The sequence below is a fragment of the Papilio machaon genome, chromosome 19 (genome assembly GCF_912999745.1).
Source record: "Papilio machaon chromosome 19, ilPapMach1.1, whole genome shotgun sequence".
NCBI lineage: Eukaryota > Metazoa > Arthropoda > Insecta > Lepidoptera > Papilionidae > Papilio > Papilio machaon.
The window spans coordinates 56,849-80,326 of record NC_060004.1 but is presented as its reverse complement, the minus strand read 5'-3'; the positions used below and the strand labels follow the sequence as shown (position 1 = coordinate 80,326).

At 38.9% G+C, this 23,478-nt stretch overlaps 2 protein-coding genes and 1 non-coding gene across 4 annotated transcripts; 1 reads left to right on the top strand and 2 right to left on the bottom strand.

Annotated features, from left to right (window-relative positions):
* Nucleotides 1-1,426: 1,426 nt before the first annotated feature.
* LOC106715869 (vacuolar protein sorting-associated protein 37A) lies at nucleotides 1,427-3,197 on the bottom strand. The gene is made up of 4 exons (XM_014509231.2): nucleotides 2,715-3,197; nucleotides 2,320-2,504; nucleotides 1,774-2,080; nucleotides 1,427-1,684 (listed from the first exon to the last, which is right to left on the bottom strand). Exons 1-4 carry the CDS (start codon nucleotides 3,004-3,006, stop codon nucleotides 1,560-1,562), a joined length of 909 nt encoding a protein of 302 aa, XP_014364717.2. The 5' UTR covers nucleotides 3,007-3,197; the 3' UTR covers nucleotides 1,427-1,559.
* A 1,977-nt stretch (nucleotides 3,198-5,174) lies between these two features.
* On the top strand, nucleotides 5,175-23,173 carry LOC106715617 (fatty acyl-CoA reductase wat). 2 transcript variants are annotated; one of them, XM_045682391.1, is made up of 14 exons: nucleotides 5,175-5,781; nucleotides 15,113-15,434; nucleotides 16,443-16,573; nucleotides 18,759-18,881; nucleotides 19,408-19,533; nucleotides 19,640-19,785; nucleotides 20,554-20,663; nucleotides 20,822-20,899; nucleotides 21,070-21,193; nucleotides 21,702-21,827; nucleotides 21,922-22,041; nucleotides 22,131-22,260; nucleotides 22,381-22,508; nucleotides 22,624-23,173. In XM_045682391.1, the coding sequence occupies exons 2-14, from the start codon at nucleotides 15,149-15,151 to the stop codon at nucleotides 22,709-22,711; spliced, it is 1,716 nt and encodes a 571-aa protein (XP_045538347.1). In that variant the 5' UTR covers nucleotides 5,175-5,781; nucleotides 15,113-15,148; the 3' UTR covers nucleotides 22,712-23,173. The 2 variants fall into 2 exon arrangements, with proteins under 2 accessions (XP_045538347.1, XP_045538348.1); XM_045682392.1 differs by lacking the exon at nucleotides 5,175-5,781 and adding an exon at nucleotides 11,328-11,350.
* Trnas-aga lies at nucleotides 14,284-14,365 on the bottom strand. Its single transcript has one exon. It is a non-coding gene; the product is annotated as a tRNA-Ser (tRNA).
* Nucleotides 23,174-23,478: the final 305 nt, after the last annotated feature.

Below are 23,478 nucleotides of genomic sequence, written 5' to 3'. Positions count from 1 at the left end.
GCGGAAAAGGTACGTTGCGCGCTCGTTAAGCAAAGGAATTGACAGCATTGTAGAATTTACTATTAATATTTTGTAGTAGAAATATGATGTAGATTGTATTGAGAAAATTGCAAAAACGAATTACGCTTCGGTATAAGTAACGTCGCGGTCCATCGGCAAACGATCGTTTGCTTTTCATTATTTTTGTTCCGCCTCATAACCGCACAAATGTTATCGCTTCGTGGTGCGGTTGCGGCTGCGGCGAGCTCACTGCCAGTGCCCGCCGCCACTTGCTAATTTAATAGCTTCTTATTAATTTTTTTGTGATCTGAGCAACTTTTCTACTAAAACTTTAGATGCTTAAGGTTCCTATCACACCAGTAGACGAATAATGAAAGGGATACGAATTGGCGATTATTATACATTTTGGCAATAGTAACAAACCTTTTAGAATATTTTAAATTCCCACGACCCATGATGTAATATTTTGTTAGATCTCAAAAAAAGACTCGTTACCGGTCTCATGTGTTTATGTAATAAATCGGACGGCGACGACCGTGGCGGTGGCGATGCTGCGGTGCTACGACTTCCCGTCTTATGCAACGACAACTTGTTTGCAGCCGATATCATTCATTTCTCAATTATACCAATAAACAGTAACATAATATTATTATTTTATTCATAAGCAAGTGCAAGTGGGCTAGGACACGTGGACTGTCGGTATTTGATAACGTGTTAACGTTTCATTTGTACCCCACCCATTTTTAGTAATGTGTCAATGCGAGAACTATTTGATCTAATTTTAAGCTCTACAAACATTATCTAAATTTACCAACTCAACTATAGTTTATCTTTGCCACAGGTCAATCAGGATAATTTTTTGATACAGGGAATTGACCGCCCTAACTTCCTTACAATTAATACTTAATAAGTATCTTTTCTGTAGAATTGCCGTTTCACTTTGCACAGGCGCTGACATGTCAAGTTGTAGTGACTTCGCCTCACAGGTGTTTGTTTGTATTATAATTATAATTAAATAAACTGATTCATTAAGAATAATTTTAATGAGTATAAAACGGTACACTTTTTACTCTGGGTACATAAACACACAGACGGACTTAACAATCAATTACATCGGACACTTGTTTTCTCTAAGAAGCTAGCGGAAGACTATAAGTGTATTTCTAATGTGACTATTACTGTACTGAAAAAGCTACTTTTATGTTTCAATGTCGCTAATGAAGTTACATACAAAACTTATACCATACACTATTTTGTAGTTATACATACAAATCATATGAAAATTCAAAGCCGCCCATAAATATTGACATTTAATATAATAATAATAAGGATAATGTGTGCAAATTAGTTTTTTCTAGTGTTATAGTTATAGTGCTTAACATATAAATGAATCTTAACACTTACACATGATGTTTTATGAGAAAACCTATACATTTATACACATATAATAAATCAAGTAAACTTTGCTGTCAACAAATGAAAGAGGCGAGGCAAGTTTTATCATATTTTATCAATCACAACAACAATAACATATAATAAGTTAGTATATAATATAATGCCTATGAGGTGGCCTTGTGCAGCTGAGCCAGCTGGTGTGCCAGCCGCTCCTCCCGCGCTCGCCGCGCTTGCCCCAGAGCTCGCTTCTCCGCAAACCTCGTCACAAATGTCTCTACTGGAATGTTGCCTGCAATTTATCATTACTTATTTATAACTGACAACAATCTATGAGTTAAGTAAAAGAATATAAGGCAATAAATAAAAATAAATTCTTACCTAACAAGAACTGTTCTGCGATTACCTCCGACTCCTCATCGGCCTTCAGTGCGGCCTCTTTTAGGCAGTCGCGGATGCGGTGTGGGTCGTACATCTCCGCCAGCTTCTGGTGCTTCCTGTTGAGCTCCTCATAGTGCATCTTCATCTGCACGATGCTGGAGATGCGCTCTATCACCTCCGACTTGAGATCGTCCAGCATCTGCTGCTTGGCGATATTCTCCTGCGCTATTTGCTCTATCCTGTTCATCACCTCTTCTGTCTCTAAATCTAACTCCACCAGCTGTGGATTTGTTTCCAGTAGTTTATCCTGCAATTAGAATGTAAAAAATGGTTAATGTCAAATTGATAAATTTACAATATACTAATAATTTAATAGATTATGTTATAATCTAAAAACATTTAAAACAATAAATCAAAAATATGATGATTTTAGGAAATAATCTAACACAAATCAGCACACAAATATGAGCCAAATAATATATGTATAAGAAATATAATTAACTATTATTCTATTGTATGATAAGTTTTGACAAAAACAAAGTCTACCTGTAAATCAGGATTTTCCAATATCTCTTGTAGTTCATCAATGCTGAGTTCAGAGAGTTCAGGGAACACCGCGGATTGAGAGCTGAGCTGCGACTGTGGACTGGTGTCTGTGGACTTGTCCTCTTGGCCCGACACAGCAGGTACTGCTCTCTGGAACTCCCTTGTGATGGCTTGGACAACACGCCCTGCCAATTTGTAGCAATATACAATAATAAACAAATAGATAACTTATAATAACAGTATCATGACATAGTTATTATTTATGTTGTATTTTTAGACATTTGATATATAACTTGTTGTCATCTTCTTTTACTATAAAACAGAGTTTACTTTAAATTGATTAGTAGATGTTTTGATTTGTAAGTAGAAACATGTATTAATATAAAAAAAAATACCTAGGTCTGAGTGCAGCGTGAAATTAACCAATCCAGGTGCACCGACGACTTGATTTGTATTGTCAGCTATCCAGGGATGAGAAAACACCGGGTTTACGAATATTGCGGGCTTTTCGTTCGGAAACTCCGGACCCAGAACAATATTCAAGCTCATATTTCTCCCTTCGGCAGGAAATCCCACCCTGTACTCGGCATTTTCCTTTATTTCAGTTACGTTAGCGTTGAAAATTTTTAAAGTATCAATTTGTCGCCTTCGTATGTCTTGTTCAGTGTAATAAGATCGTGGTAGCATGTTTCAGCACTAAATTCAACAACGTTAATGAAGATTTAAGATCACTTAAACAGTTGGAAGTTTTGAAGTTAACTGGAACGTAAATTCGAAAATATTTGAACTTTCACTGAACCTGGAATAATTTTATAATATTTGCTTTTCTATTTCTTCCACAACAAACACAATTCTAAACAATCGATAATTTGTTTCCTACTTCTCACATATTTTTGATTTTTACAAGTACAAATTGCATCATAAGTGGTTAAAAATAATTCAAACTGTCAAATAGAATTTAATTAGCCAATAGCGTCAGGGCAGAAATTATTTTGTAATCAGTAATCAAGAACGAACACTCCACAAATTTTGTATTTTCTGCATTTTCTGTCATCACGACAGAAATCGAGCTTTGACATTTTCGTTTAGAAAATACGGAAAAACGTTAACAAAAATACAAACTTATTTCCATTCACCGAAAGACCGAAAAATTCACCGACCATTCAAAGAAAAATGATCTTAAATATTTTTTAGAACTAAAAAAAACAGCAAACATTTTTAAACGATAGTTTTAGATAAAACCGTATCCCAGAGGACTAGGCAGAGATTTCAGTTGGATGCATTAAATAATTCAATATTTATTAATCCCGGACATGAGTACATTAATTTTGAACTAAGAGTATTAATTTTGAATTTTGGGTACCTTAGGATAATAAAAATGTTAGTATCGCCTAAGTACCCAAAAAAAGACCACTCTGTGCGATGTGCGTGGCGTGGCTTAAGTGCATGAGTGACCGCACCGCTCGCCGCGCTCTATTGCACACGCACACAGCATGCACGCAACGATATTGGCAATAAACTCTGTGTCCGGTGAAATGAGCCTTGCCTCAAGGCCGTTGCGCCGCTGGCGCACTGAATTTAATTAATTGTACAGTACGCAGCAAGCAATGAACAAGCTCCTAAATGATCTGCTTGTTGATGAAAGTCTATTTCTAAGATAATTATAAGTAATTCTAGTGAGCTTGCTGTAATGCTTGTAGGGTGAGCAGAGAAGTTGTGCCTGTAGTACTGACCTAAATGTCGGCAACATTTAGATGCGATCGCATTGCCAAACATAGTGCGTAGTTATGTATGTATTAGCTCGTTAAAATTTACTGTTATGGCGCAACCAAACAGTTCTTGTTTCTAATTTTAATTAAAAAATATAACCTTAGCAGTAACTAGCTCTAATTTGGATGTATTATTTCTATAAGATGCCCAATGCAATATTGGCAAGAGGCTCAATCCAGTAATAATACATATAGACCTATAAATTGTAATGGTTCGAGCCTCCCCAAAACTTTTTTTATCTATTGATTTCATTATAACTATTATCTATGTAAATATTCTACAATATTTCATTTTTGTGTATGATTTTAACTAAAAAATGTGTAATTTTGATTTAACTTAAATACTTACTATCTTACTCCAAAAAATACTGTTAGACACAATTGAGTTAAACACGTTATTAACCCTTTGGCCGCCGCTGATTGATATTATTGACGTTAAGGGTGTTATATGTTTCACCATAAATGTATATCACCACAATGCTTTCGGTATAAGTACTTCATTATTTATTGGCAAAGATCCTACGTATAATGTTTCAATAACCATGATTTGTCAAAAATCCGCTCCGGGCGCTAAAATCACAGTATAAAAGGGTTGACGTATGTTTAAGTTAAAATGAATTTAAACACTCTAAGTTTTTTTATGGTAAGGCCCTTAAAGTACAAATAAAGAAAAAACAAGTTATTGCTCGTAAGCGCGGACCATCTTAATATAAATCGTAATTTTCATTACAAGTTCTTACATTGGTGCTTTTGTTGCAATTGACATTTGTGCTTAATATTGAAGTTAGGTTCTGTAACATACGGTAGCTGGTTAATCGTCTTCAATTTAATACTATAGTTGCAATGCATTATCAAACGGGGTATAACAACTGCACAACAGACTACGAATAATTTTATTGTAACGGTATTTGTATTGTAGTTATTGAAGTTCAAATATTATATCCAATATTAACCAATGCAGCGGATGAAAAGAGTTTGGTTGAGATGGGTCTCGACTTAAAATAACTAGGTCACTTGGCACCGAAGTTAGTTTAACTTAAAACTTGGTAACGTCGACGTTCATCTTAACTCGATTTTTAGTATGGTCTAATTTGAAGTGTTTTTTTAAGTTATCGGTTTGTACAAATTAAAAAGGAATAAAAAACAGCATCGCAACATGCTTGACTATGGAGTCCATTGATTGTTTCGCCACCGACTTGGCTGCCCTACCCGCTGGTCGATGCTAGCTGCTTCCCGCCACCGGCCGCTTAGCATTTCTCTCAAGGTGGGGGTCCGCTCGCGCTCGGCGCCGAAGATGATGTCGACTGTCGACTACCACTTCAATTGTGAACCACGAGCCGGCGCAGGTGCATGCACACTTTCACGAGCCGCCGCGACCGAATCTAAAAAAATCACTTCGAAAAGGACCCATCCGATAACCTAAAAAGCACCGAGAAATTCGACCATTCTTTGCATAATATACCGCCGAGTGCCCACCGGCGATTTTTATGTAATACTCTGTAATAAAGTGTTGTGCAACGATCATTTTGGCCTCATATTTTGGCGGCTCGCGATAGTCCGTCGCCGTCGCCCGCCATGGCCGAAACGATTGGCGCGCTTTCCTTTTGACAGTTCAGTGTCGTTCCTTTACACGGACATTGTTTTTCTTTTATAGAACAAACGCCAGTGCCAGTGTTATTTATGAATTAGTGCAGTGATTTTTTTAAATTCTTGGCATAAACCAAAATTAGGTGAGTGATTGTATAATGCTAATTAAATATTATATCATTGTTTTTGGGCCACGTTTAATTTATGCAGTGTTTCGCAAGGTTTTTTCTGGGTTTTACAAACGAAACTTGTGAAAGTCGATACCGCCACTAGCCACTAGGAAGTAGTATATCGAGTGATGGCAATGCTGCGGTCATAAGTTGTTTACTGCGAGCACCGCTCTGCACCGCACAGCGATAGGTGTTCAATCGCTAGAAATTGCAGATTGCCCAATTTTGATGTATTGGATAAGCGGAGGCGAGGCCGTCGTCGCTTGCGAAATTCGAGATATGAGACCCGCGAGCCTCGACGCAACCCGCTTCCTATGCTAATCTTTGCACTTTAGCGCCGTGAGACGTGTTTATAATTCGTTTGTAATCGTTTACGTAAACGTTATCTCTTCTTATGTACAGATTACTTCAATGTAAGTTCAGTGTTTCGCATTATTGGAATCAATGAAACCTTATATGAAAACTCCGATGAATGCGGACGGGGCGCGCTTAATAATATAAAAAGATTGATGATGGCACAAATCCTCTCCACGCGGGATGTTTTTTAATAATAACGAGGTGAGTCGTCATTATTAAAAAACTTTCACCACTTACTTAAGCAGTCTTTTAGTTATTGCGCATTCTTCATTTGCAATAAGGGCTTACCTACATCTCAGAGTGTGACAGTTGTTAGTCTAAGCTTTGTTCGATCTCGTTTATTTTGCGGACGACATTTGCATCATTTTCTGCTGAACGTGACTCTTATCCAGACACTGTTTATATGTTTACAAGATATCATATCATCTTTCGCCCGCGAAAAAACTTAATTGGTTAATCTTGTTTTTGGCTTCTTGGTTGTGGCTATTGTTTTTCCTGCTATATTTTGAACATAATCAGAATAGGAACCGCCGTTTCGTAACTAATATAAAGAGGTCTCGTACGGAAATAGCTTAGATGAATAATTAGTAAACAGCCAGTAGTATACTATTTATTTTCAAAGAAAATATCCGTAGAAAGAACAACGAAAATGTAATTTTCTTTTTCGTTCATCCGTTTAATGACCTTCCAGTCGCATCCTACATATTAAATATATTCCATCGCACAGTTTACTAGAAACAGTGTTATTCAATACTAAAATGATTTAAAATTAAGGTCAATAATAAAATGTGTCTGATTTGCGAGTTCCGCGCGATGTTTTGTCAGCATTTGTGTCTGTTCCGCCTTGCGCAATATAACACCCGGGCCGCCACTCCGCCACTTCGCCACTCCGACACTCCGCCACTCGCTCTTGTTCCTGCACACTTTTTGTAAACATTTACATTTGTAATGTCACCACTCACCACGCTGTGTTTTATTTAAGATCAGTAGAGTTAGCTTTTTAATAAAACATTGCCGATTATTCACGTCATTTAGGAAAATAAATTTTTGGCCTGAAATAAGTAATTGTAACTATTCTCTAACTAAACGTGTTATATAAAAACGTGTCATAAGGCGTTGAGGCCGCGCGGCGTTATTTAAGTCGGCTTCAATTACGAGCCGCGAATCGGGTTCAAGTTCACGCCGAGTGCCTGCGGACTGAGAACTGCGGACGTTTTCACTCAATGTTGCGACGGCGCAGTATTTGCGCAATGCGGCCGGTGCTGCCGGGGGCCCACCGGCCACCAGCAATGCTCCACCAATTTCTAGAATTTTCTACACAACCTCCTCATCTCATAGACGATCAGTCTAGGATGCCCAAGTAATCAAACTGCATATTGCAAAAGCCTAATCTTAAATTGCAAACCACGAATATAAAACGTTATGAAAGTAGGTATTTAGCCAGTTAAAATAATATCGTAACCTTGTAGAAGTATTTTTTATATAATTTGATTAGTTACGAAGGATGTATTAGAACACTGGCTCGGACAGTACCGCACCAGCGAACAGTGTGTTCGGACAAGGCCAAGAGGGCGGCGGCTTTCGTAGACATAAAAGTGCTACGGGCTACGAATCGGTTTCACCGTTTGCTGTAGCCCGAAACTCATACGTCGTATACGAAGTTTATATGTTGTCAATTTTCATTCATTTGGAAACAAACAGATTGAAAAATATTATGTAGTTATAGAGAGTTAAACTGATATTAAAAATTGAGAGCAGAATAAGAGCACTTTCCTTTAAACTGTTTAACTACACACTGTCTAATGAACAATAGCGTTTTATAAAATAGGCAAGAGCATGAGTCAACATAATTAGTTTAAATTTCAAGTTCGATGTCCTAAAATAATATAAATGGTGACTAAAAAATACGTTGTTATCTTTAATACATGATTTGATTAGACTTATACATGTTCGAGTATGATACACATATTATATTTTTTATTTGAAAACTATTATTTTATTTGTAAATTTATGAAATGTTTTATATCATGTGAAATAGTGACATGACTCCGCGTGTCAAACCTAACAACTGCGATAGAAACCGCGCTTCATGCCTTTGAACAAGTTTAGTTCAAAATTAAAAATAATTGTATAAACTCCATAAAAATTAATTAATTATACCAATATTAATATCTTACGATCGACATAAAGATGGACAAGGTTCATTTTAAAAGTGTTCATCGACGCCCATGGACATCTGCAATACCAAAGGAATCGCAGATGCGTTGCCGGCCTTTGAGATGGTGATACGCTCGCTTCTTGAAGGACCCTAAGTCGTACTGGTTTGGAAATACCGCCGAAGACAGACCATTCCACAACGCGGCCGTGCGCGGCAAGAAATTTCGCGAGAATGGCACTATTGTGGAATGCCAGCCGTCCAGACGGTATGGATGGTACCTGGCGGTCTGTCGGGTCGTCCGATGACGAAACTCGGAATCGGAAGGAATCGTTCCAAACAGTTCTTCGGAACACTCTCCGTGGTATAAACGATAAAAAATGCTGAGGGAACTGACGTCCCTCCGCAAGGCAAGAGTATCAAGCCGCTCGGTAAGAGCTCGGCTTTCTTGACTGATGTCTCTTTATCACGTTATTCGCACAATCACAACGTTATTACTTTTGCCGTGATGTTTATTTTCCGTAGGTCTGTTTGTATGCAAGTATACAATATTTGCACTAACAATATTTCATTTACTTAAGATGGCCGAGGATACCGCCCGACTCACTCAGATACCTGCTCGTCATATCCTTATCATGTTTAAAAGACAAACAGACAAGTTTCATTTGAAAGAAAGAAATTAATTTATTCAAAAGACACGATTATCATTCGACATGTGCTGCGGCGGATACCACACCACTTGTTTTTAATGAACGCTAAAATATTAGTACAGTGAAGAGTTATAAAAGAAATTAAAACAACAAATATTTAAAATTAACAAACAGTCAAACATGAGACTGAAATTTAAGAAAAAATTATAAAAAGAACGTACAGACCTAAAAAGGAATAATAAAAAATATCAAAAATTATAATGATTATAAAAAAGGAAGACATTATGAATCCAATATTGGTACAAAATCTTACTCATCTTTGGGCAACTTCAATACGCATTAACGAATCCGAATGCAATTAAACACATATATATAACACTGACTGGAATTAATTAGAAAATGAGATAAAAAGTAATTATGTAGATATCTATGTTCTTAGATTATGCATAAAAAGATATTTGTTTCTTTTTTAAATAGGTAAAATAGTTTTAGGGCACCTCAATATCTGCCTCGTAACGCTGCCGAGAGGTGTTTAGGACAGGCCTGCACTGTTCATAAATAGTTCTTTTATGCCATGTTTAGAATTGAAGTTTATAAAATAAATACGAGTATAGGGGTTTACGAGATCTACTAATTCCGAAGGGAACGTGTAATTTTTAAAAACAAAAAGAGAGCTAGTCGGTTGCCACCACGTCATGTACAGAAATATTATCCTAGTCCTTCAGATAATATTTTTGCAACACTTCGTCAATCGTCTATATTTTGTTTATGCATAAAATATATTTTAAAAATATTCATTATTTCTTTCAATTATTATTAATTTACGAGTACATATAAAAACAAGTAAATAGAAATATTGCTTTAATAAAAGATTTAATTCCTTTCATTGTAATGTCTTATGTTTCAAAGAAAATGTATTGTCTACTTTTAGTTAGCTGTCTAAATAGCAGTAGTACGTATCCAGTGTGTGACGCCAGGCTTCGGCTCGTCTTCGGTACCGAGTATAGAGTTAGAGGCGCAATATCAAATCGCTACAACTGCTAAACTCGAAGAGGAAATAAACAAATATAAATAATACTTTTGAATATATATTTATATAGGATCTGTCGAATGACGAAAAATAATAACCGAAACTGATTAGGTCAGGTAATTCAAGCGATGCTATGTAGATAGTTGTCTGGTGCATATTGTGAATTGTGGTTAAATTGCAACGTCCAACGATCGCGGAGGTCGGTTTAGGCAACATAATGATGACCCTGTACACAAAAATACCACGCTTCAAATAATACAAACTTTTACTTTTATCCCAGGAGGCCGTGAACATAAGCGCCTCTAATTATTGTTTTATTTCTGTTTACGCCTTTAACAAATTCCTTTAAATTGTTTTAATAAGTCGGTGACGCAGTGCACTGATCCCCGCTGTCACCACAACATAGTAATGCAACCTTCACTAATTGCGAAGAAATTCAAAGATGTATGTGAAGTCAAGTATTCCGCACTGGGCCAGCGTGGTTGAGTAACTCCTTATTCGTTTTAGGATTACTTTGACAACTATGAAGTATCGAATTTTTCTATGAAGTTTTATATCGTACTTAATTGATACTAGCGACTAAGTAATAATTGTCTTGATATTATTTATATTAATATAGGATTTGCGGCGATTATTATAAAGAGGAAAGATTTGATTGTTTGTATTGCATAAGCTCCAAAACTACTAAACCGATTTAAAAATTTTTGATGTGAAACATCTATAGGCTCACTTGTAAACCGAATTATTGGCGTGGCGACGCTTTCCGTGGCGACGGGTCGCCACGCTATACTAAGGTATACATATATATATTTTATGTGTAGTAGAGTGTACGGTGTGGCGACGGGTCGCCACGCTATACTGAGGTATACATATATATATTATATATTTTATTTTAATAATATTATCTTTTATGCATATTACTTGTACACACACGATGTTTCACATCTGCCAGGCGTCCCATGACGGCTCACATTTTTTTTTCACTGTTGGAAAGTTACACTACACTATCCCTGGATGACATTGTTATATTTATTAATTTAATTTTAATAGATTTTTCTTTAATTCCGTGCAGACGAAAACGCGGGCAACTACTAGTTTTAAATAAAGTCTATGTAAAAAAATAAAAGAAGTGTCCTTTTCCTCTGGTCACTATTTATTTATTTATGGTACAAAGTAAAATAAGCGGTTGTTTTTCGTAAAGTAAACTTAGCGGACTTGATATAAAGAGGTTCGCGCGTCAATCGCGTTTAGTTTGGTGATGCGCTCAAAGCGACCAACTCCTCGCATCACTTACCGCTTCCTCCTTTAACCGGGTGAGTTTGGAATTATACTTTTTTAACATTTATATTTAAAATATTTAATTTGAAATATATATATATAACAAAAAATAATATATTCCGGCGCAAATTATAAATGAATGGTCTAGAATTAGATCAACTGTTTCCCTTATTTGTTAAACATCCCTTGTTCGACACAACTCGATATTGTAATTTCATGGATACATCATCCACCTGTGCAGGTAGTATTCGTGCAGTTTATGTTAATTGTTGTCTATAGATCCCCACGAGTCAGGCTCGTCTGAGTACAATTACAATTACAGTATGGGGATAAACTGTAATATTTATACTTTCTTGTTAATACATTCTTTGTAAATCTCGATGTAAATTGTTCCTGCTACTGGTTGCAAATAAAATTATTATTCTGTGACAATAATAATTCAGATCGCGCAAATAAAATATGAAACTGATAATAAAATCAGAAGTATGTAAATGTTATCTTTTTAGACCACTATTTTATTAATAATGACATATAATTAATTATGCAATATTGCATTTATATAAATTAATAAAACTTAATTTTTAATATGTTGTAGTAGGATTCAATTAATATAATATTAAAAAAGATCTTTTAACAAACAAATGACGCTCAACGTCTACGTCTACACGTAAGGTGGTTTTCCCACCAACACCGTCACCGCCACGTCAACAAGAACGAGATGACGGCGCCGTGGTAGCGACAATACATTTACTACAGTGGCTTGTCTACCGCACCGTCATCCTGGCCCACGATATTTTGCGTAGATCGGCGCTAGCGCCAGAAGAGCGCCGAAACAATGATGGCCCTATGTATCGGCAAAACTAAACAAGTTTGTTCATATCCACCTCACCAGCGCCGTCACGTCGTAAACCTCGTACGTAGCGAAAATATTCAACCGAGATCGTCGCTGTGGACAAATGACCGCCGTCACGTCATTTTCATCTCGGACAGAAATAACCTCGTGACGGTGCCGGTATTGGTGGACAATCGCTGTACAGTACAGCGGCAGTAGCGGGCTGTACAGTTGCTCTTTCACTGACACATACAAGTACATTTACATTTTTAACAGTGGTAGATCCCGCAACAACAATATTTGTTCGGTGCACGAATTGGCCGGGTCGACCGGTGAAATATAATACCACACAGAAGACAGGCGTAAAGTGGAAGCAAATCCGCGTTTCGTCTGATGAGTGTGGTACCGGAGGCCTAATTATCCTCTTGCTCTTCCCACCCTTTTCTTATTAGGAAAGGATGGGAAGGGGAAGTGGATTTGGCGGAAGAGGGGACGCATAAGAAGGAGAAATATCCTCTTTCTGTGCGTCCCCTTCTCCGTTGATTAAAGGTAGGCAACGCATCTGCATTTGCGTATGTCTATGGGCAACGGTCGCCTCGCTATTTCGGCGAATCCAGGTGGCCGTTTGCTCGTTTGCCACCTTATGATATAAAAAAAATGGACGCTGATTTATGTTCGATTGGTGGTTGAGATAAGGTATGATAATGTCCGCGGCCTGTCGCCGTCGCCGTCGCCCTCGCCGCGGCAGCTATCTGCAAAACGTGATCGAATGCGATACACTCAGGCACGTCTATCACATTGAACATACACATCATAATGATAGTTACAAAAGAAACGACGTCCGATTCATTTGGCATCGAGCACCTACGTCTCTGAACCTCGATTCACCGCATTTCCTTTGACAGTCGACTTCTAATAGTTTAAGTATTAAAAAAGCCGTGTATCCAAGATGTGCAAATTATTTATGCACATAATCTGTTGCGACCTAGATAAAGGTCGAATGATGATAATATGCGTTAGTTCTAATTATTATTGAAACGCCTTAAGTTCTTTTGGGTAATATCCAAAAAGTCACAGACTCGTTTCAAGTACAGCCATCAGATAAGACGCAAGAATTGTTCTAGAACGCATGTTCGCATACGGTTTGTTTAACTTATTGTTTTTAAATATCTATGTATCTATTGCCTGTTTTTCCAACGCTACTATCATAGAAGTATCAGAGTAGTGTAACGGCGATAAATATATTATAATGTAGCATTCCGCGCCGGTACCGTGTCTTGAACGTAATGTGCGGGCAGTTAGCCTAGTTGCGCCGCGCCGCGTTACGTACGGTATGCTCGTGCTCGTGTGACGTCAGCGGACATGTAACGCACTGTTATATTCATTGTCCAACATCTTCCTGGACAACGCACTGTCACACTACGTACAGAGTTCCTTCCACACATGAGCTGCCACTTCCCAACCTGCTATCTACACTGTACATGAAAATTAACTCATCTCAATCAATTACCGCAATATCTATGAGCCTATGAATAAATTTTATCACAATCTCTTGATTATACGATATACATGCCCATGTTAAAGTACCACCAATAACATATTATACATCCATTCATTCATGGATTACATGTAAAAACCGTGGCTGGATAAATAATTGAAAAATGTTACAGCAATGTATGAAATTTGACTTCCTCTGTTTAAATAATTTAGGCGTTTCATTGAAAACAGACGAAACTAAGTAGTTTATACGAAAAAGGAACAATTTTTAATCAAAAAATAAAAATGTTTTGTTTTCATTTATTCTAATGAAATTGGTACTAATGTTTGTAAAATCTAGTGAACAATGAGTACTATCATTATACTTTCTTTAAATTTATTTTAATTTTAAATTACCATACTTATCTAATTTTATTTTATATTAATTTAAATTTATTTTAATTTTAATTATCATACTTATCTAATTTTATTTTACATCAATTTAAAATTAAATTAAATTTTTTGATCCCACAGTCAAATTATTTTATATAATTTTGTGGGACATAGTTCTATTTTAGGTTTTTATTGTATTGTAAATAAATAACAAATAATTATATGATAATTTTAGAAATATGTTATCAAATAAAATAGCAAAGAGTCCGCAGTCGGTAGGATTCGAACCTACGCTCCCAGAGGGAATCTGATTTCTAGTCAGACGCCTTAACCGCTCGGCCACGACTGCCGTTACTCGCATTGTACAAAAACGAATTCGGGTTGTTTTTAATGTGACGTAGTATTTTCTTGAAGAACATTTTGTCATCTTTCTATGTATAACATAAATCTGCAGAAAAAATGCTCACGTAATGAACAATATCGCTAAATATTAAAAGTGTACGTAATTTTCCTCTCTCTGTCCGTTATTTCCGTTATCTTGATAAATAAACTTTTGATCGTAGCGTAACAACGAATGTATAACTGTACAGGTCGATAATTGACACTAAATGTTTTAGACAATACATTGTGTATATAGTAAGTTGTAACGGAGATATAACATTTTGAGCTCGGAGGTCATTGAACTGTTAGTAGGTCATTTTATAAAAAGGACAATTGACTCGATTTATTGTTTTTCCTCATTTTAATGTTAAATTAAATACATTTCATTTAAATGTTATTTGTTACATTATCTCTAACTTTTATATTGATTGGTAAAGAGTAAGAAGTTCAAGCGATGGTAAAATACCTACAACAAAAATTACAACACCGAGCTGGAATTTTGAAGCTGATGATGAATTATTTCTGTAACTGTGTCCCCTGCTCGTGTTGTTACGCGATCAAACTGTATGTATTGTACCTCTGCATACGAAAACACGACGCAAATGTATCTATGAAAAACTCCATTCCTAACTATTTTAACTTTGACCTTGGTTTCTTTGTTGTTTGACATTTAAACTTAAACTGAACACTAATACATAGTTACCTTTGTCCGCAGACAATAACGTCATGTTAGAAAGGATCTGTAGAAATAATGGCCAACATTAAATCAATGCAGACGTGCGCAGACGTGAGAGAGATGAACAAAATAAACAAAACCCTAACCAAAGCCAACCGGACGTATACGGAGACAGGAGAGCCTGTAGAGGTGGGCGGTGTTGACACAAACATTGATATTGTTGACAAGTACTGCGCCGACTGCACGGGACAGGAGAGGGTCGGCGAGGACTCCCCCGCCCCCGCCCCCGCCCCCGCCCCAGCTCTGTCAGACATACAGCAGTTCTACCACGGCAAGAATGTGCTCATCACAGGAGCTACTGGTGAGTGTTTCTTATAATACTATTGCTGTTTTCTTCTGTAAAGGGATGGAGTGTGATTTGAATGCCATTTCTCATGTTTGATACCACAATGTAAACAAAGTGGTTACTTTGTTTAAGTAAACATAGATGACCTTCGACAATAATTGGCATTACATTGTAATTTACAATCTCCTACACCCGCCTTGTATTTTTCTCTGCTGAAAATCATAAAAAGTGGCAAAATGACTTACAACTGTCTAGTTGAGTCAACTTTGTTTATTTTACTAACTAATTTACTGTGTCTGATCTACGGTTGTAGATGTAATGCCAATAATTGTCGAAGGTCCTCTTTGTTTACTTAAATACAGCTAATATGCGGTCGCGGTCGCGGTCGGGGCTCGAGGCTCGGGGCTCTGGGCTAGGGCTAAAGTCATAATTTGTATCCAAGGCCAGGCTTGTAATTTTTCTTCATATAGTATAACGAGCTATACTTTTATTGTTCATGTTCTATCATAGAGAGTAATATTTCTTTAATAATTTAAATAGTACAGAGCATAGGGGCTTAAGGTATAGAGCATAGCAAGTGAGACAGTGCGGCAGCGCGTCCGCGTCGTCGCGACCTTGGCCCAGTGGCCGCGCGCTCGCGCTGACGTAACAGCGCACTCGCGCGCCAAACGAAAGCTTTCCTTTTCCCCCGCTCCGCGCCGCCCAGCCGCTCACCGCACCATAAATATCACGCAATCATTATGCACGTGTTTTAACATTTAAATTACATCGATAAGGTGATGATGTCAGCTTGATAACATAATTAACATTTATGATTACCTAGTTTAGCTACATATGTGACACAGGATTATGGACCTATGGCATAAAATAGTGTTAGAAAAGTAAAACTAGAAGTAGATATTTAATGAAACATATGACAAAATAACATATAAATCAACGATAGAACCCTAGCAATGTTTTCTCTTCTATTGTAGTATTCTTTTGTTCTAACGTGTCTTATTAAGCTCGGGCGTGTTGTGTTAGGCTTCCTGGGCAAGATCCTGGTGGAGAAGCTACTGCGCTGTTGCCCAGGTATCGAGAACCTCTACCTGCTGGTGCGTCGCAAGCGCGGCCAGGACATCTACTCCCGCCTCGAGGACATATTCGAAGATCCCGTGAGTATCGACCGCCAATGGTCACCACATACTTTTTGTTACCATTGGTACTAAATATCCTCGTCTAGGCCAGAAAAAGCATTGTATATCTACATATGGATAGTTTTTTTCCGTTCCAGTGAGATGTTTTGACAGCCATGGTTCTTGTGATGCAATACAAATACTAACTGGTTCGTACTAATTAGGCAGTCGGAGGTCACAATGGAATTAATTAAGAACCACTTTCACTTGCTTCGCTCATCTTGTCGAGTAGTCAACAAATTGCCATGTTCATATGAAAACATTTAATAGCACCCAACGTATTATTTAAACGGACAAAAACCACGCAGAGCACTAGTAAAATAATCTTAATTGTTTGTTATGTTGAACTGAGTAGTTGATTCTTTCGTAACTCTATCTATTAAATCCACCCATTACATAAGTACATTGTCTGGTATACTTCATTATTCTCCATCTGAAATATGTAATGTAGGATCCTTTGAAGTGAAACAATTTAAATTCTCATATTTATATTTATGAACTTGACTTGATAATACAACATATTTAGTGAAGTACTTTACACCTTTGACCTCAGTTGGATAGGGTCAACAAGCTAGAGGTCAAACTAATCCACTTTAATGTAATAAGCACCGCCGCAGCCTCCGCCGTTTGTTTGCGCAGTCGCAATGTTGTAGACTGTGACCACTACACTACATCTCCTCACACCTAACATTTGTGATTACAACGAGGTCAACATCACTACAACTTTTAAACCTTGATAGTGAAGTAATGTCACTGATTTCACAGAAAAACAAACGTGTCATCGCACCCCCTAGAGCGACACACATAGACTTCAATGCTCTGTGGGATATTACGCACTTAGTTACAATACTAAACAGTTGTTACATGAGCTTTAGGAACGCGCTTTGAACTCTCCTAACATTGGCGGGATGTGATCGGAGTCAAAAGAAATATCCGAGCGACAATCAGTTTCGCTCTGATGTTTATTTAACATCATATACTTACTTCTAAAATATATTCTTACGAAGGTTAAATATTTATTAAAGTAACATAAACGGGTATATTTCGTACTGTAATATGCAGCACACACACATATAGTCATATTAGGTAAGGTTACAAATAGGTACTGAGGTCATTAAAATATTTGTGACACAATGACCTGTTTTATCACATTTTGATGCAAGATTTGTAAACTTGTACACTTGTACACTTAATGTAAGCAGAATATTAATATAAGCAGTTTAATCGTATGATACCGGAATATGTGTACTTTTAAATAATTTACTATTGTTGTGATACATATTGACATTTTATTGGAAAATACATTGCATAAATTATGCATCGTTCATAGAAGAAAATGTAAAATAGCTTTTTAAGAAGTCATTGTATATAGTTAGTTTAATTTTATTGCCGCATTGTGTCACTATAAAGTAACATTGTCACACGTAAGCGACATGCGCGCTCGTGTCGTGTCACCTCCATACCGAGCTGTAAATCAACATCCTCCATAAAACAAGCGAAGGATTTTCCTTTGCAAATGTTTATTCAGAAACAACAAATCTTCTTTGAAGTTCATCCTCATCCTTGTGTTAATATTTATCTAATCTATTTGCTATAATAAACATAAGCAATAACTAATATGTAAGAAAGCAAATAAACGTCGCTGTAGAAGTTAACAAACTAAATAGGTGGGTATAGACTATATTCTTTCTCGATAGCCTTTTTGGAGAAACAAATTTTATACGATTTAAGATCTCGTTTTTGGTTAAAAGAAAGAAACATTGCTACGAAACGCTACGGTTTTTCCGTAATGTTGGGATAACTTGATACTAAGTACGACGAAGAGGAAAGGTTTTCACCGGGTATACAAATATCTTTGTATGTAAACTAATATAGGAACGGCTAAAACACTCACGTATATATATCCGGTGTCGTCACCGACTAGCTTCGAGCCTATCGGGGGCCCTTCATCAGGGTGAGTGGGACTGGTATAATTTCGCGGACGCGACCCGTCGCTCACTGTATGTAATTATGTACGTCATCTTTGTATGTAATTATGTAGGTTCCACTGCAGCCTAAACTTATGCTTGACTAATTTGAATTGCAAGGTGTCATTTTATCATAATACAGAAGTAAAGTCAGTAGGATCTGTTGGTATATAGTGATCGAATGCATTGTTTGGCAGGTGTTCGACCGGCTGAAGTTGGTGCTGCCCAAGTTCAGGCACAAGGTGGTTGGCGTACCGGCTGACTGCGCGGCGCCAGGCCTCGGCCTCTCTCTCGAAGACCGTCAGCTGCTCACCGACAAGGTGCTACAGATTTGATTTAGATTTGGACTCTCAGGACACACGCACGAACAGAATACAATTGACTTTTTACAAATAGAGAATAATTTTGGAAACCGGTATTATAATAAAAAAAATATTATTTGATGATACTTGATCTCATACGAGTACATATTTTGTGAGTAGAAAACACATCGTACGAACGCTATTATGTTATGCAACCACAGGCAGTTATGACCGACTTGCAAACGCGTTGAAATCTTTTCGTAGGAAAAAGATTCGGCGTAGGATAGTTAATACTGAATACGACTTACGCAGGTAAAGCTAAATTAAACTAATCGAATTAATAAGGTTGTAGAAAACATTTCTTTTCCTTCACTAGCAAATTATACCCATTATTTTTTTAGCCGTTGCCATGAGTTTGCCGACAGGAAACCGTAGCGCGTGTGTGACAAAACTGTTATACGTATTATGAAACTCGGTTATAGTTGTCGGTTGTATTGTTAAGATTTATGAATGTGTGTTGCAATGCTGAGTGCTTTGGGTGCAGGTGAACGTGATGTTCCACTGCGCGGCGACGGTGAAGTTCGACGAGCAGCTGCGGGCGGCGCTGGCCACCAACGTGCGCGCGCCGCTGCACCTGCTGCGTCTCGCCCGAGACATGCGCGCGCTCGATGTGAGACATTTGCATACTTATCACATGTTCCACTGTTTGTCGGCTGCATTTTGAGGAAGATTTAATCTCGCTCACGATGCAGCGAGTGTGACGTAACAATGCGCAGGTGCTGATGCACGTGTCGACGGCGTACTCCAACTCGCATCTGGCGCACGTGGAGGAGCGCTTCTACCCGTGCGCCGCAGACACCGACCGCCTGCAGCTCGACCTCGACAACATGACGGACGCGCAGATCGACGAAATGCTGCCCACGTAAATATATACTACAGACCTAATTCGTATTCCAAATCCGGAATCGATGAGAACTGTTCTCAAAATTCATACTACTTTTCTCCTCTATGAGAATTATTTTATGTATATTTACATGTTTGAATTGACTAGACCTAGCCTTGAATTTTTACATACCTAGATATTTTGAACTTATTTTTTTCTTTGAACAATATTTCGATGAACGTTTTCATCGCAATATTGTTCCTTTAGCAGTTGCAGCAGCCTTTTTACGCCCAGTTTTATGCGTAAAGCCCAGTTTTACGCATACATACATACAAACATAGAAAAAATAAGTATCCTCTTACGAGTTTTTTGAAAAATTATCTTTCACATAGACGAAGTCGCAGTCGCAGGCTAGTGAAAATTCGACTTTTTAAATTGTTTTTACCATAACAGCTCAGAAATATTCGCTCTTACAAAATAATTAAGTAGAGGTTATTTATATGGTAATATTATGTTCTAAAGTTCGGTATTAGATATTTTTTTTTGTTTTTGGATATAAAATTGCCCATATTTAGACTTTGAACATAGAATTTAATAGACGCGCACCGACCACTGGTAGGTTTTGAGACAAGTTCTAGGATAAATATTATGAAATACGAGTTTACAGCACGGCATCTTGAATTCCGAGGTGAACTAACTATTATTGAAGTCGAGAAGAGATATGCCTCGTTTTTGAAAACGGGAACAATACAACATAACGAATTGTAGTGAATATGTTACTGTAGCGTGTGCTGTGTGTCGTTTCAGCATCCTGGGCGAGTGGCCCAACACGTACACATTCACCAAGGCGCTGGCGGAGAAGGAGCTGCGTCTGCACGCCGGCGCCGTCCCGCTCGGCGTCTTCCGCCCCGCCATAGGTCAGCTTCTGAATCTGTACTGACTCACAGATAGAACTAGCAAAGTACAAAGTGCAAGCCGCAGCAAGTACCTTAGATTAAACTCCGCATCGACATAAAAAGAGTTGCTGCAAATGTAATGTTTGTTATAAATAATTAAAAACAGTATTTGTTTTCAGTGACGTCGACTGCCAAAGAACCTCTGAAGTGCTGGCTCGACAACATGTACGGCCCCACCGGCGTCGCAGTCGGCAGCGGTATGTTCACTACTTTCTGTTTAAGTAATTGGAAACATTTTAATTTTCGCTATAGTATATATCACCAAAACTCAATACTTACGACATAGATATTAGAAGTGAGCACACAATGCGGCAAGAAAACCACAATTTTGATTTTCTAATTATATGTTTGTTGTTGTGTTGTGAAGCGACGGGCATGTTGCGCACGCTGCAGTGCGACGCGCGCGTCACCGCTGACCTCGTGCCAGTGGACTGCGTCGTCAGCTGTCTGCTGGCCGCCGCGCGCCGCGTGCACCTCGACTACGCCGCCGGGTGAGCGCCTGTCTCGCACACGCCGCACACGCTGCACACAACACACACGCCGCACACAACACACACGCCGCACACAACACACACGCCGCACACAACACACACGCCGCACACAACACACACGCCGCACACAACACACACGCCGCACACGCCGCACACGCCGCACACAACACACACGCCGCACACACCACACACGCCGCACACAATACACACGCCGCACACAACACACACGCCGCACACAACACACACGCCGCACACGCCGCACACGCCGCACACAACACACACGCCGCACACGCCGCACACAACACACACGCCGCACACACCACACACGCCGCACACAATACACACGCCGCACACAACACACTTGCCGCACACAACACACACGCCGCACACAACACTCACGCCGCTCACAACACACACGCCGCACACAACACACACGCCGCACACACCACACACGCCGCACATGCCGCTCTGTAGGCTCGTGTTGGTAACGCATCCGTTTGCTCTTCAGTTCGCCGCCGCCGGAGCCGCCCATCTTCAACTACGTGAGCTCCGTGGAGAACCGCATCACGTGGGGCGACTTCAAGCGGCACAACTTCGCTCGCATCGATTCCCAGCCCTTCTCCAACGCCGTCTGGTGAGCCGCCTCTCGCCGCCTCTCGCCGCCTCTCGCCGCACGCCTTGCCAAGAGTGACGAGTAGCACAATATATGTGTGTATGTCTCCCCCCAGGTACATATCGCTGCGGCTGACGCGGAGCGCGCGCCTGCACCGCCTGTACACTTGGCTGCTGCACCTGGCGCCCGCCGCGCTCGCCGACGCCCTCGCCCTCTGCCTCGGCCGCAAGCCCAGGTACGTGAGCCGCCGCCGCCTATTGCGTTTCTCGTAATTTCACTGTGAAAATATCCTATATACGAGTGCGGTTTCCGTCTCCTCCGCAGGATGCTGAAGGTGTACAGCAAGATCCACAAGTTCTCCGAGGTGATCAGCTACTTCTGCACGCGGGAGATCACCTTCTGCAACCGCCGCACGCGACACCTGTGGGATACCACCTCGCAACTCGACAGACAGGTGACAAAACAATACCAAAACCCTGAAGCGGCCCGTACACTACTGCTACAAGGGAATCTTTCAAACTGTAGCAACTGGCGTACAATTGTGCGCTGCAATGTATGTGTGTTTGTGTGTCAGCTGTTCCCGTTCAGCATGGCGGAGGTGGACTGGGATGAGTACTTCGACGACTATCTGCTGGGTATACGCCGCTACCTCTTCAAGCAGACCGACGACTCGCTGCCGCGCGCCAGGATCAAGTGGAAAAGGTACAGGAACCTATCGCCTTGTATATTCATTTCTGTCGATATTTCGAGTCCCAACTGACATTGAACCGACGACGGGGTCTTCGGGTTTACTCACCGGTACATTGATCTGTTGCAGGTTATACTATCTACATCAGATAGTCCGATTCATTTTCTTCGTGTTCGCTCTGTACGCGGTGTGGTGCATATTGGCTCTCATATGGTGATAAAGACGACGCAGACATTCGGGTGGATGAATGTTTGCCGCCGGCGGCCGCCAGATGGCGGGGATTTGTAAATAAATGCGACGACCACAGATAATTAAGTTTACTTTTAATCGAACCGGACGCTGTCACTTCATTCGGCGGCCTACAATCTTCAACCTTTAATGGAGTATTTCCTTCGCGACCGACTTCCCACATTAATATATAGTTTGATTCGTTTGTTCGCCGCACGAGAACAAAAATGGACGCTGTATAATCAATTCGCGATTGCACAACTCTCATCTCGAATCAAACTTTTCGATTTGCGATTGTTATTCTCATAGAGAAATGGGTACTTTAAAATTTGTTGACAATAAAAAAAAATATCAAGTATGAGGAATAAATATTAACTGTAAACTAAATCTCATACATTTTGGTGAATAAAAAAATGAAAACTCGATCAGCGTGAGATGGAAAGTGAATCAACTGGTGTATGATATAGGTATGTAAAGTCTCTGTGCGTTATTTTATTTTTGTATATTGTATATTTTATATTGAATTATGTAAAACATACTTACTTATGCTCAATATTAGTTTTATGTTTTATTATTATATAGAAAATTTTATTATATTTAGAAAAAATATGTAGTAAAATTATTTAGTAACACCGACGTTACCAAATTATTGTAAATAGTTTGTATTACATTATTATGGATAGTATTTGTAAGTGAAAGTATTTTATACGATGTAAGAACATTTAACTTGATAATAAAATATTGTTGTAATATAAA

Excerpts from the sequence above, each read along its gene's own strand:
- LOC106715869 (XM_014509231.2), bottom strand. The coding sequence starts at position 3,006 with ATGCTACCACGATCTTATTACACTGAACAAGACATACGAAGGCGACAA. Across the intron at positions 2,081-2,319 it reads TGGAAAATCCTGATTTACAG|GATAAACTACTGGAAACAAA; the intron begins GTAGACTTTGTT and ends TTCTAATTGCAG. Across the intron at positions 1,685-1,773 it reads CGCAGAACAGTTCTTGTTAG|GCAACATTCCAGTAGAGACA; the intron begins GTAAGAATTTAT and ends GATAAATTGCAG.
- LOC106715617 (XM_045682391.1), top strand. The coding sequence starts at position 15,149 with ATGGCCAACATTAAATCAATGCAGACGTGCGCAGACGTGAGAGAGATG. Across the intron at positions 19,534-19,639 it reads GAGACATGCGCGCGCTCGAT|GTGCTGATGCACGTGTCGAC; the intron begins GTGAGACATTTG and ends AACAATGCGCAG. Across the intron at positions 21,194-21,701 it reads CACCTCGACTACGCCGCCGG|TTCGCCGCCGCCGGAGCCGC; the intron begins GTGAGCGCCTGT and ends TTTGCTCTTCAG.